This window comes from Macaca thibetana, chromosome 3 (assembly GCF_024542745.1).
Source record: "Macaca thibetana thibetana isolate TM-01 chromosome 3, ASM2454274v1, whole genome shotgun sequence".
NCBI lineage: Eukaryota > Metazoa > Chordata > Mammalia > Primates > Cercopithecidae > Macaca > Macaca thibetana.
Window position 1 is genome coordinate 144,507,936 of NC_065580.1, and position 15,147 is coordinate 144,523,082.

Genomic DNA, 15,147 nt, shown 5'->3' on the forward strand with positions numbered 1-15,147 from the left:
TTGTGGGCTCAGATTTTCTTTTGGATTCTTTACCAACAGACCCAAAGGTCTCAAGATTATTATCACTTGCTGGGCTTGGAGGAGGTGATGGCCGGATACATTTGTCTACTGGTTCTTGAGAAAGCTGTGTTTATGTGAAGAAATTTCAGCTCCCTGATAAGGTCATCTGGAATTGAATTTAATCTTCTGCTTTATTCATTAATCATTATCCAGGCAGCAGAAAATGAATAAAGGAAGACTGAAGTGTTTATGTTGTAAAGTGAAGACCTCATGAACAGTCAAAACACCTTAATGTATTTTGAGGACCAAAGGGCATCATAAACTTAAAACAGCAACCTCCCTGATGACATGAAGAATGTGGCCTGGCGGCTGTTTGTTAACAAACTACCCAACATGCATGCTCCTTCCCCACTGAGAGGGCGGGAGCTGCCTGCCTGCTTGTTGTATTTGGGATGATGGTAAACTCCGCGGTTTCCACCAATCGGAAAGGCACAAGGTGATAGAAAGTGTGGTCCCGCTCGATGGCCACGATACACTATTCTTCTTGTTTTGAGGTTACTTGTCAAAGTGTACTTTGCCTTCCAAAATGGTCCTTTGGGGCTTTCTTGTAAACCACAGATTGAAGAATGTGGTTATCATGTTAAACATGCAAGATGCTGGACACAGTGGCTCACGCCTATAATCCCAGCACTTTGTTTGTTTGTGACTGAATCTTGCTCTGTCACCCAGGCTGGAGTGTAGTGGCACGATCTCGGCTCACTGCAACCTCCACCTCCTGGGTTCAAGCAATTCTCCTGTCTCAGCTTCCGGAGTAGCTGGGATTACAGACGCCCACCACCATGCCCAGCTAATTTTCGTATTTTTAGTAGAGACGAGGTTTCACCATGTTGCCCAGGCTGGTCTTGAACTCCTGACCTCAGGTAATCCGCCCCACTCGGCCTTCCAAAGTGCTGGAATTACAGGCATGAGCACTGGTAGTCCCAGCTACCCAGGAGGCTGAGGTGGGAGATCGCTTGAGCCCAGGACATGGAGGTTGCAGTGAGCCGAGATCTCACTCCAGCCTGGGTGACAGAGCGCGACCCTGACTCAAAAAAAAAATAAAAGAAAAGAAAAAACGTTCAAGAGCATTTCTTCCTAATATGCGTAAGCATTTGTTGAGTTTAGGAGCAAAGCCTATCTGTGCCTGAGAGGAGGGAACTACAATTTAGTAAAATTTATACTTCTTAGAAGAGAGAGTACATTTTAAAGACACTACACAGAGAGAGCTCCAAGTGTTAAACTCGGCAGCCTGCTGTTTGCTTGCCTTATTTTAATTGTAGGTTTCGTATCTAGCTACATAGTCTTGTCTTTTTTTTTTTTTTTTTTTTTTCAGACAGAGTCTTGCTCTGTTGCCCAAGCTGGAGTGCAGTGGTGCGATCTCTCCTCACTGCAACCTCTGCCTCCCTGCGTCAAGGAATTCTGCCTCAGCCTCACAGGGATTGCCTCAGCTGGGATTATAGGCATGTGCCACCACGCCTGGCTAATTTTTGTACTTTTAGTAGAGACAGGGTTTCACCCGTGTTGGCCAGGCTGGTCTCGAACTTCTGACCTCAGGTGATCCCTACGCCTCGGCCTCCCAAAGTGCTACATAGTCTTTTCAAAAGACGTTTTAGCTGTGTTCTCCCGGGGCCTTTGGGCTCTTCAGTAAGAAGCGCCCTGGCTGAAAACCCACACGTTCACCTACAAAAGAAGCACTGTGATATAGAGGGTGAGCAGGGCAAGGGGCCTCACAGTGGCCCTCACACACACCTGGCTCCAGCTTGGCCAGGCCATTTTGCCCTTGTGGGCCTGTGCCTCACTTCAAAAATGGGGTTTCTTCCCTTATGAAGAAGACCCATGAATTAATAACGGAATTGCCAGGAATGCTAAAAACTGTCTAAATGCCATGTATTGTTTTCAAGCTGTTACTCCTGGAAGGGGCTGGGTTGGCATTGTTTTAGAGGTTAGGAGCCAAACATCAGCTCATCTATTCTCCAGCTGTTGTTTATCCTCCAGCTTCCTGCAATAGTCAGGCACAAGGTCTTAGAAAAATGGGTTTGTGCTACTGTATGTTTTGGTGGGCAATAGGCACACTAATATGTATCACCTTTGTTTACTGAATGGGATGCAGGTGGGGGACCAGAGCACTTCCGCATCCCTCGGAAACAGTGGCATTTAAATGTAGTATGTCCCTTCAGTTCCTCTCTGCCCCACCCACCCCAGCCCATTGATTGAGCCTTTTTTTTTTTTTTTTTTTGGAGATGGAGTCTGGCTCTGTTGCCCAGGCTAAAGTGCAGTGGTGTGATCTCTGCCCACTGCAACCTCCACCTCCCAGGTTCGAGTGATTCTCCTGCCTCAGCCTCCCAAGTAGCTGGGATTACAGTCACCAGCCACCACGCCTGGCTAATTTTTGTATTCTTAGTAGAGATGGGGTTTCACCATGTTGGCTAGGCTGGTCTCGAATTTCTCACCTCAAATGATTTGCCTGCCTTGGCCTCCCAAAGTGTGGGATTATAGGCGTGAGCCACTGTGTCCAGCCTGATTGAGCCTTTTTACGACATCCCACCAAAAGGATCAGGTTCTGAGCTCCCTCAGCAGTCTGTTCCATTTGTCTCCCTTTTTAAATTCTTTTTATTAGATAGTACACATATAGTATAAAATTCAGAATGTACAAAAGGGCCAGGCACAGCGGCTCGTCTCCACACCCGCCAGTCGTACTTCCTTCCTTGCTCTCAAGTCAGTCCCCTTGTCTTCCTGTCCTTGCCCACCACCCTGGTCTGGGCATTGGTGGCCTCTTTCCCGAGTGGCTTTACTAGCTCCTGTCTTTTGCACATTCACTCTTTCCTCCCTCCAGTGTTTTCCACCCAGAATGATTTTTTTAAAAAGATATACCTGATTCTGTTACTTCCATACTTGGCACCTTTTGGTGGCTTCCTAGTGCTCATAGGATAAAAAACAAACTGCTCCTCATGCCCTTCAAGGCCTTGCCTGGTCAGGTGCTTGCAGGCCTCCAGGGCCGTTCTCACTGTCTGCAGTCCAGCCATAGGAACTGAACATGTCCGGCTTTGCCTGCCAGAGTCTTCTCTTGCTGTCCATTGTCTGGAGTGTTGATCTCTTTTCGCTGCCCCATCTAATTGTTGTTAACTCGTCTTTTGGATCTCAGGCTTCAGTTCCTCAAGCCTTCACTGTCTCCCCAGACTAACTGACAGCACTGTCACTATAACTTATTAGTGTTATAATTTCGGCTTTCGCCTGTGATCATTGGATTAACATTTCTTTAAATTATTCTTATTGATGTGGGATAGTTTCTGGACATATGAAAGCATTTTATAAACTATAAAGGATCCTAGAATAAAGGTGGTGATTATTTAGCATGCATGTTTATATATGAAGTGAAACTTTTTTTTTTTTGAGACGGAGACTCTTTTGCCCAGGCTGGAGGGCAGTGGCGCTATCTCGGCTCACTGCAAGCTCCGTCTCCTGGGTTCACACCATTCTCCTGCCTCAGCCTCCCGAGTATCTGGGACTACAGGTACCCGCCACCAAGCCCGGCTAATTTTTTTATTTATTTATTTTTATTTTTAGCAGAAATGGGGTTTCAGTTAGCCAGGATGGTCTCAATCTCCTGACCTCGTGATCTGCCCACTTCTGACTCCTAAAGTGCTGGGATTACAGGCGTGAGCCACCGTGCCCAGTCTGAAGTGAAACTTTTAAGTGTGACATCCATGCTGATGAGCGATGGGCAGCGGAGGAAAGTCTCCCTTAGGAGCCCCTGATGAACTGAAGTAGGCCATTCTTCAGTAGAAGCGCATTTTGGATGCCAGCATGTGGGCACAAGGATTTTGCAGAGATCAACAAGATCCAGACAGGCCCTTCCAAGCAGCTCGTGCTACTGTGTTTTAAAAACCCACGATTGCCCAAGATCCGTCTCCTTTGGTTTTTTCACATGGCCCAGAGCATTTTAGAAAAAGCCTTATGCAAATTAGGTGAGGGGAGCAACACTTCCTTTTGATCTAGGGAGAGAAATTTTTCCTTGTGCATCCTTCTAATGATTCTTACCACTCCCCTCACCTTCCCCAACTCTTTCTCTTTTTTTAAGGGACAGGGTCTCACTGTGTTGCCCAGGCTGGTCTCAAACTCCTGACCTGCCACAGCCTCCCAAAGTGCTGGTACTACAGACGTGAGTCACCTGGCCCTGCCACCTCTTACCTCTTCTATTAAAAGATGTCTTTAGAAGTATCCCCCCTGAAAAGGAGAGGCATCCTGAGATAATTCAAGCCAAGTAAAGCTCATTTCATATCCCTTTTGTTGAACAGGAACTTCTGTGGTGTCCACTCACCAGGAGTTGTCTTTGTGTCTGTCCTTTATCCCCAGGAAACCTGTAGGAAGTGTCAGGGACTCTGGAAAGAACATAATGGCCTCACCTGTGAAGAGCTGGCTGAAAAAGATGACATCAAGTACCGTACCTCTATGTGAGTAACAGAATTCAGAGGGACTATGGGCTGATTCTCAACTTCCCCATTAACCTGCTTTTTGGCAGAGAGGGCACACTATTGTGGGAAGAACACGCTTGAGCCACCCAAGTCTGGAGTGATCTTGGGGAAGTGACCTAACCCCTGAGCCTCTGCTTCCTCATCTCTGCAGCCTCATGGAGTTATTTCAGTAGACAAATTAACATATAAATGCCTGGCACATGTGAATTCAATAAACGATGGTCCCCCTTTTCCTTATTTTCTAAATAAGCGAGTAGCATGTTTTATTTTTTTTTATTATTTTTTTTTTTTTGAGATGGAGTCTTGCTCTGTCGCCCAGGCTGGGGTGCAGTGGCCGGATCTCAGCTCACTGCAAACTCCACCTCCCGGGTTCCCGCCATTCTCCTGCCTCAGCCTCCTGAGTAGCTGGGACTACAGGCGCCCGCCACCTCGCCCGGCTAGTTTTTTGTATTTTTTAGTAGAGATGGGGTTTCACCGTGTTAGCCAGGATGGTCTCGATCTCCTGACCTCGTGATCCACCCGTCTCGGCCTCCCAAAGTGCTGGGATTACAGGCTTGAGCCACCGCGCCCGGCCAGCATGTTTTAATTAGCTTAGACTGCACTGATGTTGCTTATGTCTGTGTTAAAGGATACTGTTGGTCTGAGACCTTAGTAGAATTGCCCACCTCCAGAATACAAAATGATACACCTATGATAATAATAACCATTACTTGTATAGTCCTCTCTACGTGGCTGAGCACGTTACAGATACTCACTTATTAAAATGCAGGCCGGGTGCTGTGGCTCACGCCTGTAATCCCAGCACTTTGGGAGGCCGAGGCTGGTGGATCACAAGGTCAGGAGATCGAGACCATCCTGGCCAACATGGCGAAACCCCATCTCTACTAAAAGTACAAAAATTAGGCCGGGCGCGGTGGCTCAAGCCTGTAATCCCAGCACTTTGGGAGGCCGAGACGGGCGGATCACGAGGTCAGGAGATCGAGACCATCCTGGCTAACACGGTGAAACCCCGTCTCTACTACAAAAATACAAAAAAACTAGCCGGGCGAGGTGGCGGGCGCCTGTAGTCCCAGCTACTAGGGAGGCTGAGGCAGGAGAATGGCGTGAACCCAGGAGGCGGAGCTTGCAGTGAGCTGAGATCTGCCACTGCACTGCAGCCTGGGTGACAGAGCGAGACTCTGTCTCAAGAGGAAAAAAAAAAAAAAAAAGTACAAAAATTAGCTGAGTGGTGGCACTTGCCTGTAATCCCAGCTACTCGGAAGGCTGAGGCAGGAGAATTACTTGAACCCAGGAGGTGGAGGTTGCAGTGAGCCAAGATCGTGCTACTGCACTCCAGCCTGGCAACAGAGTGAGACTCTGTCTCAAAAAAAAAAAAAAAAAAAATGCAATGACTAAAGTACTACTGAAATCTCTTTCTCTCTCTCGTAACAATCTAGACTTGCCATGCAGCTGAGGGTGCATATCTGTCTCCTGATGTTATTCAGAGATTGTCTCACAGCCAGGCGTGGTAGCTCAGGCCTGTAATCCTGGCATTTTGGGAGGCCAAGGCAGGCGGATCGCTTGAGCTCACGAATTTGAGACCAGCCTGGGCAACATGACAAAACCTCATCTCTACAAAAAATAAAAAAGTAAAATTATCCAGAAGTGGTAGGCACGCACTTGTAGTCCCAGCTACTCAGGAGGCTGAGGCAAGAGAATTGCTTGAACCAGGGAGGCAGAGGTTGCAGTGAGCCAAGATCGCACCTCTGCACTCCAGCCTGGGCGACAGAGGGAAACTCTATCTCAAAAAAGAAAAAAAGAGATTGTCTAACTGCTTTACCCTTCCCTGAGGGTGGTGGTCTCATCTGCATGATTATAACTAGATTGTGGCCACATTTACACTCAAACCTAAAGAAAGTGGGAAATAGGTAAGTTGCCAAGTAGGCAGCTTTTCTTGATGTTGTGAGTGATACAGTAATTATATACGTATATCTCACTTCGGCTCGTACCACATTGGTCTAGATTATCACATGGGCAAGGCAAGCACCATATGTAGCCTGTAGTTGGGTGACTTTATGTCCAGTTTAAATATAATGGATATGGAAGGAGTTTGGTACTCAGAAAATGAAGTGGGCAATGGCAATTTGGGCAGTTTCCCAAGTATGCAGCACAGGTGGATACCATTATCCTTCTCTTACAGATGAGGCAACTGAGCCCATGTGATTTGCCCTTGGTTGTACCGTTAAGGACCTTGAGATGGGGAGGTTACCTGGATTATCCGAGTAGACCCAGTCTAATTACAAATCCTTAAAAGCAGAGAGCCCTTAGTGTGGGATGAGTCAGACAAGCGTAAGAAGGACTTGACCGCCCCCCGTTACTGGCTTTGAAGATAGATGAAGGTGGCCATGAGCCAAGGATTGAGGCAGCCTATAGAAGTTAGGAACAACCCTCAGCTGACAGCCACCAACCCAGCTCACAGGCGTGAGCCACCAACCCTGTAGGACCCTGGTCCTACCACCTCAACTGAATTCTACAAACGACTGAATTCTGCAAACAACCCAAATGAGCAGCAAAGATACTTTCTCCTCAGGCCTCCAGGAAGGAATGCAGCCCTGTGGTCAGGCATCTGAACTGCTCCAGGACTCAATAGCAGGCTGTGAGATGTTTCTTGGAAGGAGAATCACTTACAACTCACAGCCTTCATTCTGAGTGTCCTGTCCATTCCTGTCACTGGGTCCCACTCAGCATATTGGTCTGCCACACATAGCCCATCACTGGGTCCTATTTAAACCTGGCAGCCTTTTAAATCAGCAGTAAGTGGATAAGAGCAGAACATCCAAATGTGATATATGTTGATTCCAAAAATCAAAAACAGCCTCCCAAATGTTGGGCTTCTTCCTTAGTGATAGAGGATGCTTCTATCATGAGTCTGGCTTTGGAAGGGATATCATGATACACATGCCTGACCTCCAGACCACCAGAACTTCATAGGGATTACACATTCCTACATTCAAGGGATATCTCTCTCACCTTCTGGCATTCATGTAGCATATTAATACATCCTACCATACTTGCTACTTCCTGTTCACCAGGTTCTATCTGCATGTGTCGTTCAGGTGGTAGAACAGTGTGTTATCCTATTGGATGACAGATAATCAAGGTCCTCACTGGCTGCTGGTGTTCTCTGATTATTGAACAGACAGGAAAAGCATTTTCCAAATCAGTCACGGCATGCCAGTTGCCAGGGCTGTTTGTTTGTTCTGGTGAGAAGCGACATCTGGAACAGCAGCCACATCTAGTCAGCATCTTTTGAGGCTTAGAGTACACTGTCCTCCAAGAGCCATTCTTCTGTACAAGCCAAATGAAAAGTAAAAAGAGACATGAGAGAATCATCGCCTCTGCATCTTACAAGTCTTTGATGGTGGTGCTAGTCTTGAAGATGCCCAAAGGAATCTGGTGGTATGTTTTCTTTAGAGAGATGGTGTTCCAGGGGCTTCAACTTGCCTTATCATACAGCCCCACTGGGACCAAAGAGCCACAGAGTCCTGCCAAATGTCAGAACTTTTTTTTCCCCCGTTGAGACAGAGTCTTATTCTGTCATCCAGGCTGGAATGCATTGGCACAATCACAGCTCACCTCAGCCTTGACCCCCCAAGCTTGAGTGATCCTCCCTCCCTCTCTTTCTTTCTTTTCTTCTTTTTTTTTTAGACAGAGTCTCCCTCTGTCAACTAGGTTGGAGTGCCTTGGCTCACTGTGACCTCCGCCTTCCGGGTCAAGCGATTCCCCTGCCTCAGCCTCCCGAGTAGCTGGGATTACAGGCGCCTGCCACCACGCCCAGCTGATTTTTGAATTTTTAGTAGAGACAGGGTTTTACCTTGTTGGCCGTGGTTGGCCAGGCTGGTCTCGATTCCTGACCTCAAGTGATCCCACCGCCTCAGCCTCCCAAAGTGCTGGGATTACAGGTGTGAGCCACCGCGCCCGCCCGGCCGTCCATTTCTTATTTTTAAACTGCTATAGTACTTTCAAGCAAATCCAAATCCCTGACAGCATGTCATTTCTCCCATAAAAATTTTTCTTCTATAGCGCTTACCTTTATGACCACTAATGATACTAAAATTAAAATTTTAAGTCTTTGATATCTCGTACTAATTTCACAGTTCTGCTAATTATCTCAAATTAGCTTTACATGTGTACTGCAGTTAGTTTGTTCAGGTTAGGATCAAACGAGATTCATTGCATTTGATAATTATTTCTCTTAAGTCTCTTTTAATGAGGATACTCTCTCTTCCCGATACACTGTGTTATGCCATTCACTTACTGAAAAAAGTAAGGATAATTGGCCTGTAGAATGTCTTCTAGAGTTGGCTGGTTTCCCATGGTATTATTTAACTTGTTCTTCTGTCCCCTGCGTTTTTTTTTTTTTTTTTTTTTTTTTTTTTTTTTTTAAGATGAAGTCTTGCTCTGTCACCCAGGCTAGAGTGCAGTGGCGCTATCTCGGCTCACTGCAAGCTCCACCTCCCAGGTTCATGCCTCAGCCTCCCGAGTAGCTGGGACTACAGATATGTGCCATGTGTGCCACCATACCCGACTAATTTCTTGCATTTTTAGTAGAGATGGGGTTTCACCATGGTAGCCAGGATGGTCTCGATCTTCAGACCTCATGATCTACCCTCTGCCCCCAAAGTGCTGGGATTACAGACGTGAGCCGCCACGCCTGGCCCCGCTTTTTATTTTTATTTTTATTTTTTTTCTTTTGAGATGGAGTCTCGCCCTGTCACCCAGGCTGGAGTGCAGTGGCAGTGGTGAGATCTCAGCTCACTGCAACCTCCGCCTCTGGCCTCAAGCATTTCTCATGCCTCAGCCTCCCGAGTAGCTGGGATTATAAGCATGTACCACCATGCTTGGCTAATTTACAAAAATAACTTTTAAAAGTCACTAAACAATCACAAACCTTACAAAAAGCAACGTGATTTCTAGGCTCTTCTCATAGTATAATATTCAAAATATCCAGTTTTCAACAATAATTTATAAAGCAAGCAGGAAAGTATGGCCCATTCACAGGGAAAAAAGTAGTTGATAGAAACCATCTCTGAGGACACATTGGGTGTACTAGACAAATGCTTTGAATCAACTGTCTTAAATATGCTCAGAAAGCCAGGTGAAACCATGAGCAAAGAACTAAAGGAAACCAGGAGCACAGTGTATGTGAACAAGTAGAGAGTATAGATAGAAATTAAGAAACTGGCCAGGCGCAGTGGCTCACGCCTATAATCCCAGCACTTTGGGAGGCCGAGATGGGCGGATCACTTGAGGTCAGGAGTTCAAGACCAGCCTGGCCAACATGGTGAAACCCGTCTCTACTGAAAACACAAAAATTAGCTGGGTGTGGTGGTGGATGCCTGTAGTCCCAGCTACTTGGGAGGCTGAGTCAGGAGAATCGTTTGAACCTGGGAGGTGGAGGTTGCAGTGAGCTGAGATTGCGCCACTGCACACAAGCCTGGCGACAGAGCAAGACTCCATCTCAAAAAAAAAAAAGAAAGAAAGAAATTAAGAAATCAACAAAGCCGGGCACGGTGGCTCAAGCCTGTAATCCCAGCACTTTGGGAGGCTGAGACGGGCGGATTACAAGGTCAGGAGATCGAGACCATCCTGGCTAACACGGTGAAACCCCGTCTCTACTAAAAAATACAAAAAACTAGCCGGGCGAGGTGGCGGGCGCCTGTGGTCCCAGCTACTCCGGAGGCTGAGGCAGGAGAATGGCGTAAACCCGGGAGGCGGAGCTTGCAGTGAGCTGAGATCCGGCCACTGCACTCCAGCCTGGGTGACAGAGCCAGACTCAGTCTCAAAAAAAAAAAAAAAAAAAAAAAAAGAAATCAACAAATATTGTACCCCAAAATTACAATAGCTGAGCTGAATTCCATTAGAGGAATTCAGAAGCAGATTTGAGCAGGCCGAAGAATCAGAGATCTTGAAGATACAGCTGTTGAAATTATACAATTGGAGGAGTAGCAGAAAGAAAAATGAATGAAGAAAAGTGAATAGAGCCTAAGGGACCTATAGAACTTCATCAGATGTACCAATATTCACATTAAGGGGAAGCCCAAAGGAGAACAGAGAGCAAAATGAACAGAAAGAATATTGAAGAAATAATGGCTGAAAACTTCCCAAATCTGATGAAGAACAAGAATCTATACATCCAAGAAGCTGAATGAATTCCAAGTAGGATGAACTCAAAAGTCCACACCACAATACATCAGAGTCAAACTGTTCAAAGCCAAAGACACATAGAAAATCTTGAAAGCAATAAGGGAACGACCCAATCAGAAAATAGGCAAACAGGCCGGGCGCGGTGGCTCATGCCTGTAATCCCAGTACTTTGGGAGGCTGAGGCGGGTGGATCACGAGATCAGGAGTTCGAGATCAGCCTGGCCAATATGGTGAAACCCCATGTCTACTAAAAATGCAAAAATTAGCCAGGCGTGCTGGCGCATGCCTGTAGTTCCAGCTACTCGGGAGGCTGAGGCTGGAGAATCGCTTAAACCTGGGAAATGGAGGTTGCAGTGAGCTGAGATCACGCCACTGCACTCTAGCCTGGGCAACAGAGCAAGACTCCGTCTCAAAAAAAAAAAAAAGAAAAGAAAATAGGCAAACAGCTAGGCACAGTGGCTCATGCATGTAATCCCAACACTTTGAGAAGCCAAGGTCAAGCAGATAGCTTAAACCCAGGAGTTTAAGACCAGCCTAGACAACATGGTGAAACCCAGTCTGTACAAAAAATTTAAAAATAACAGCATGGTGGCGTTAACCTATATTCCCAGCTACTCAGGAGGCTGAGGTGGGAAATCACTGGAGCCCAGGAGGCAGAAGTTGCAGTGAGCTGAGACTATACTACTGCACTCCAGCCTGGATGACAAAGTAAGACTCTGTCTCAAAAAAAACATGGGCAAACAATGTGAATTGGTATTTATCCAAAAAGATGTACGAATGACCAACAAACACATGAAAGCATGCTGAACGTCATTAGTCATTACGAAAATACAAATCGAACTATGGTAAGATATCACTTCACACCTATTAGGATGACTATAATGAAAACAGTGGAAAAAAACAAATGTTGACAGGGATATAGAAGAAATGACACCAGTGTACATTGAGGTGGTAGTAGAAAATAGTACAGCCACCATAGTTAACAGTTGGCTTTCCCCAATAAGTTAAACATAGAATTACCACGTGACCCAGCAGTTCCACTCTCAGGTACTCACCCAACATGAGTGAAAACAAGTGTCCATACAAAATTTGTGCAAGAATGTTCATTTAACCACAATTCACAATAGCCAAAAAGCAAAAATAATCCATCAACTGATGAATAAACAAATGTGATATATTCATACACGCTAAGTGAAAGAAGACAGGCACAAAAGCACATGTATGATTTCCATTCCTATGAAATATCAGAGGTATATGGGCATTCGCCTAGCCTCAGAATAGCAATCTATAGAGCCCAAAAGCAAGTTGTGGGCTGCAGGGCGGGGAGAAATGGGGAATGCCTGCTTAATGGGTACAGGGTTTCCTTTTGGGGTTTTAAAAGTCTCTTGGAACTAGGTGGTGATATTGATTGTATAAAATCGTGAATACTCAAAATATCCCTGAATTGCATATGTTAGAATGGTTTAAAAAGTCAATTTTATGTGCATTTTACCACAACAAAACAATAAATACACACATGCATCCTCACACTCACAAAGGGGATGGGCTAAGATCTGAAGGGCGCGGCTCCCAGAGAGGAGTTACCCACACGCTGGCTGGTGGTGAGCGCAGATAACTACAGGAGTGCGGGCTGTCGCTGACTGCATAGAGGAGGCCCTGAGCCTTCCTGTGTGAGCGCAAGGTCAGCAACCACAGTCACAGCCCCGGCTTCTCTTCCTGTCCTGCCCCAGGAGCACATCCTGCGAGGCTGTTTCCTGCCTGATTGAGAATCTAGTTGCCAAACCACCTTTTCTCTGAAGGAATCAACCATGATTTTTCCCCCGTTTCACTGTTCACTTTTATATTACTGGCTAGGTAGTCACCACATCCCATAACAACACTCCATTCTGGCCCTATCCAGTAGTACACTTACAAATGCAGAAGCAAAGGATTTGAGTAGATGTGCAGTGTTGAATAGCTGTTTGAACATTTCAGCAATGTTGAGTTGCAGGCATGCTTTATGTATTCCTCTGTCCATTTTAGGGGAGCCTTTTCTTCTCCCTCCATACTCATTTTTTTTTTTTTTTTTTTTTTTTTGAGACGGAGTCTCGCTCTGTCGCCCAGGCTGGAGTGCAGTGGCCGGATCTCAGCTCACTGCAAGCTCCGCCTCCCGGGTTTACGCCATTCTTCTGCCTCAGCCTCCCGAGTAGCTGGGACTACAGGTGCCCGCCACCGCGCCCGGCTATTTTTTTGTATTTTTTTAGTAGAGACGGGGTTTCACCGTGTTAGCCAGGATGGTCTCGATCTCCTGACCTCGTGATCCACCCGTCTCGGCCTCCCAAAGTGCTGGGATTACAGGCTTGAGCCACCGCGCCCGGCCCATACTCATTATTATTTCATGTCAGTGCCAGGATGAGCAAGCAAGTAGACCGTCTTTCCAAGCCTTCGTGAAAAGACTGTAACCTTAATTTTTTACAGCCTCTTCTCTCCCTGAGCAGCTTCCCAGGGAAAGTCAGCCAGCCCCAGGCAGCTGGAGTGCCACAACTTAAAGCCACACCTCAGTCTCAGGGTGCTCTTACAAAGGAGGTTTGTGCTGTAGAAAATTGCAGTTGTGTTTGGGCACATAGCTTTTCAAATTGAAAAGTTTTTCATTAGAACTTTGAGTCTAGCCGGGCGCAGTGGCTCACACTTGTAATCTCAGCACTTTGGGAGGCCGAAGCAGGCAGATCACTTGAGGTCAGGAGTTTGAGACCAGCGTGGCCAACATGGTGAAACCTCATCTCTACTAAAAATACAAAAATTAGCCAGGCATTAAATTAGCCAGGTGTGGTGGTGTGGTGGCACGCACCTGTGATCCCAGCTACTTGGAAAGCTGAGGCATGAGAATTGCTTGAACCCAGGAGATGGAGGTTGCAGTGAGTCTCAAAAAAAATTTTTTTAAATCGACCAGGCACAGTGGCTCACGCCTGTAATCCCAGCACTTTGGGAGGCCAAGGCAGGTGGATCACCTGAGGTCGAAAGTTCCAGACCAGCCTGGCCAACATGGTGAAACCCCATTTCTACTAAAAATAAAAAAAAATTAGCCGGGCATGGTGGTAGGTGCCTGTAATCCCACCTACTCAGGACACCGAGGTGGGAGAATCTCTTGAACCCAGGGAGGCAGAGGTTGCAGTGAGCTGAGATGGAGCCACTGCACCCCAGGCTAGGCAACAGAGCAAGACTCCATCCCAAAAAAAAAAAAAAAGGTAGAACCTTGAGTCATAGAACATTGAGTAGTGTCTTCACAGTTGCTGAGTAACTAAAATCATAAACAGATGTACTACTAAGGTGACTCATTAAGGTAATAGTACTAAATGCACTTTATCTAAATTTTGTCTCCTTAACACTGTGTGTGTGTGTGTGTGTGTGTGTGTGTGTGTGTGTGTGTGTGTGTGTGGTTTTTTGTTTTTTGTTTTTTGGGGGTTTTTTTGAGATGGAGTCTCGCTCTGTTACACAAGCTGGGATGCAGTGGTGACGCGGTCTCACTTCACTGCGGCCTTCACCTCCCAGGTTTAAGCAATTCTCCTGCCTCAACCTCCCAAGTAGCTGGGATTACAAGTGTGCACCACCACACCTGGCTAATTTTTGTATTTTTAGTAGAGACAGGGTTTCACCATGTTGGTCAGGCTGGTGTCAAACTCGTGAGCTCAAACCATCTTCCTGCTTTGGCCTCTCAAAGTTCTGGGATTACACCGGAACGGAGCGTGCACCACCATGCTCAGCCTTTTCTCTCCATTTTATTTAAGCCTACAGGGATTCCTATAACAAATAGGGCAGTCCTTTTCTAAATGCCAATTACTAGGCACTGTGCCAGGGTGCTTTATATTTCGTCTGTAATCCTCAAAACACCATGAGAAAGTTGTGTTTTCACAGTTTAAAAATGAGGAAACTGAGTCTCCATGCAGGTGAATAATTTACCAAAGATCATAGAATTAAAACTTTGAAGCAGTTTTCAGACTCCAAAACCTAGGCTCTTTTCACTGCTTAATGTCACAAAAAGCCGTAAGTGATCATTTTATGTGGAAATAAATAAATGTTTAATGGCCATATTTTTTTCCTCCTCGTTGTCCCTCCCAGCTCCAAATTATATTTTCTTATTTCAGTGAAGAAAAAATGACTGCTGCCCGCATTAGAAAATGCCACAAGTGTGGGACTGGCCTCATCAAATCTGAAGGCTGCAACCGCATGTCTTGCCGCTGTGGTGCCCAGATGTGCTACCTCTGTCGAGTTTCTATCAATGGATATGACCATTTCTGCCAACATCCCCGCTCCCCAGGAGCCCCTTGCCAAGAGTGTTCAAGGTGCTCTCTCTGGACCGATCCCACTGTAAGTAGACACATGGCTGGCTATTGCTTTATAGGGAGAAAATAGAAATATATTTTTATGACAAGTATTTTGAATATACATAACAAAATTTGACTTAGGAAAAGAA

At 46.1% G+C, this 15,147-nt stretch overlaps 2 protein-coding genes across 32 annotated transcripts in view; both read left to right on the forward strand.

Annotated features, from left to right (window-relative positions):
• ACTB (actin beta) overlaps nucleotides 1-15,147 on the forward strand; it is a 468,316-nt gene that overhangs the window by 329,961 nt on the left and 123,208 nt on the right. The gene's annotated exons all lie outside the window — the stretch shown is intronic.
• Nucleotides 1-15,147, forward strand: part of LOC126950451 (E3 ubiquitin-protein ligase RNF216) — a 162,407-nt gene that overhangs the window by 125,418 nt on the left and 21,842 nt on the right. For all 4 annotated transcript variants that reach the window (XM_050783948.1, XM_050783951.1, XM_050783949.1 and 1 more), the window contains 2 exons: nucleotides 4,393-4,490; nucleotides 14,819-15,041. In XM_050783948.1, the coding sequence (XP_050639905.1) occupies nucleotides 4,393-4,490; nucleotides 14,819-15,041 (321 nt within the window). The remainder of the gene's footprint in view (nucleotides 1-4,392; nucleotides 4,491-14,818; nucleotides 15,042-15,147) is intronic.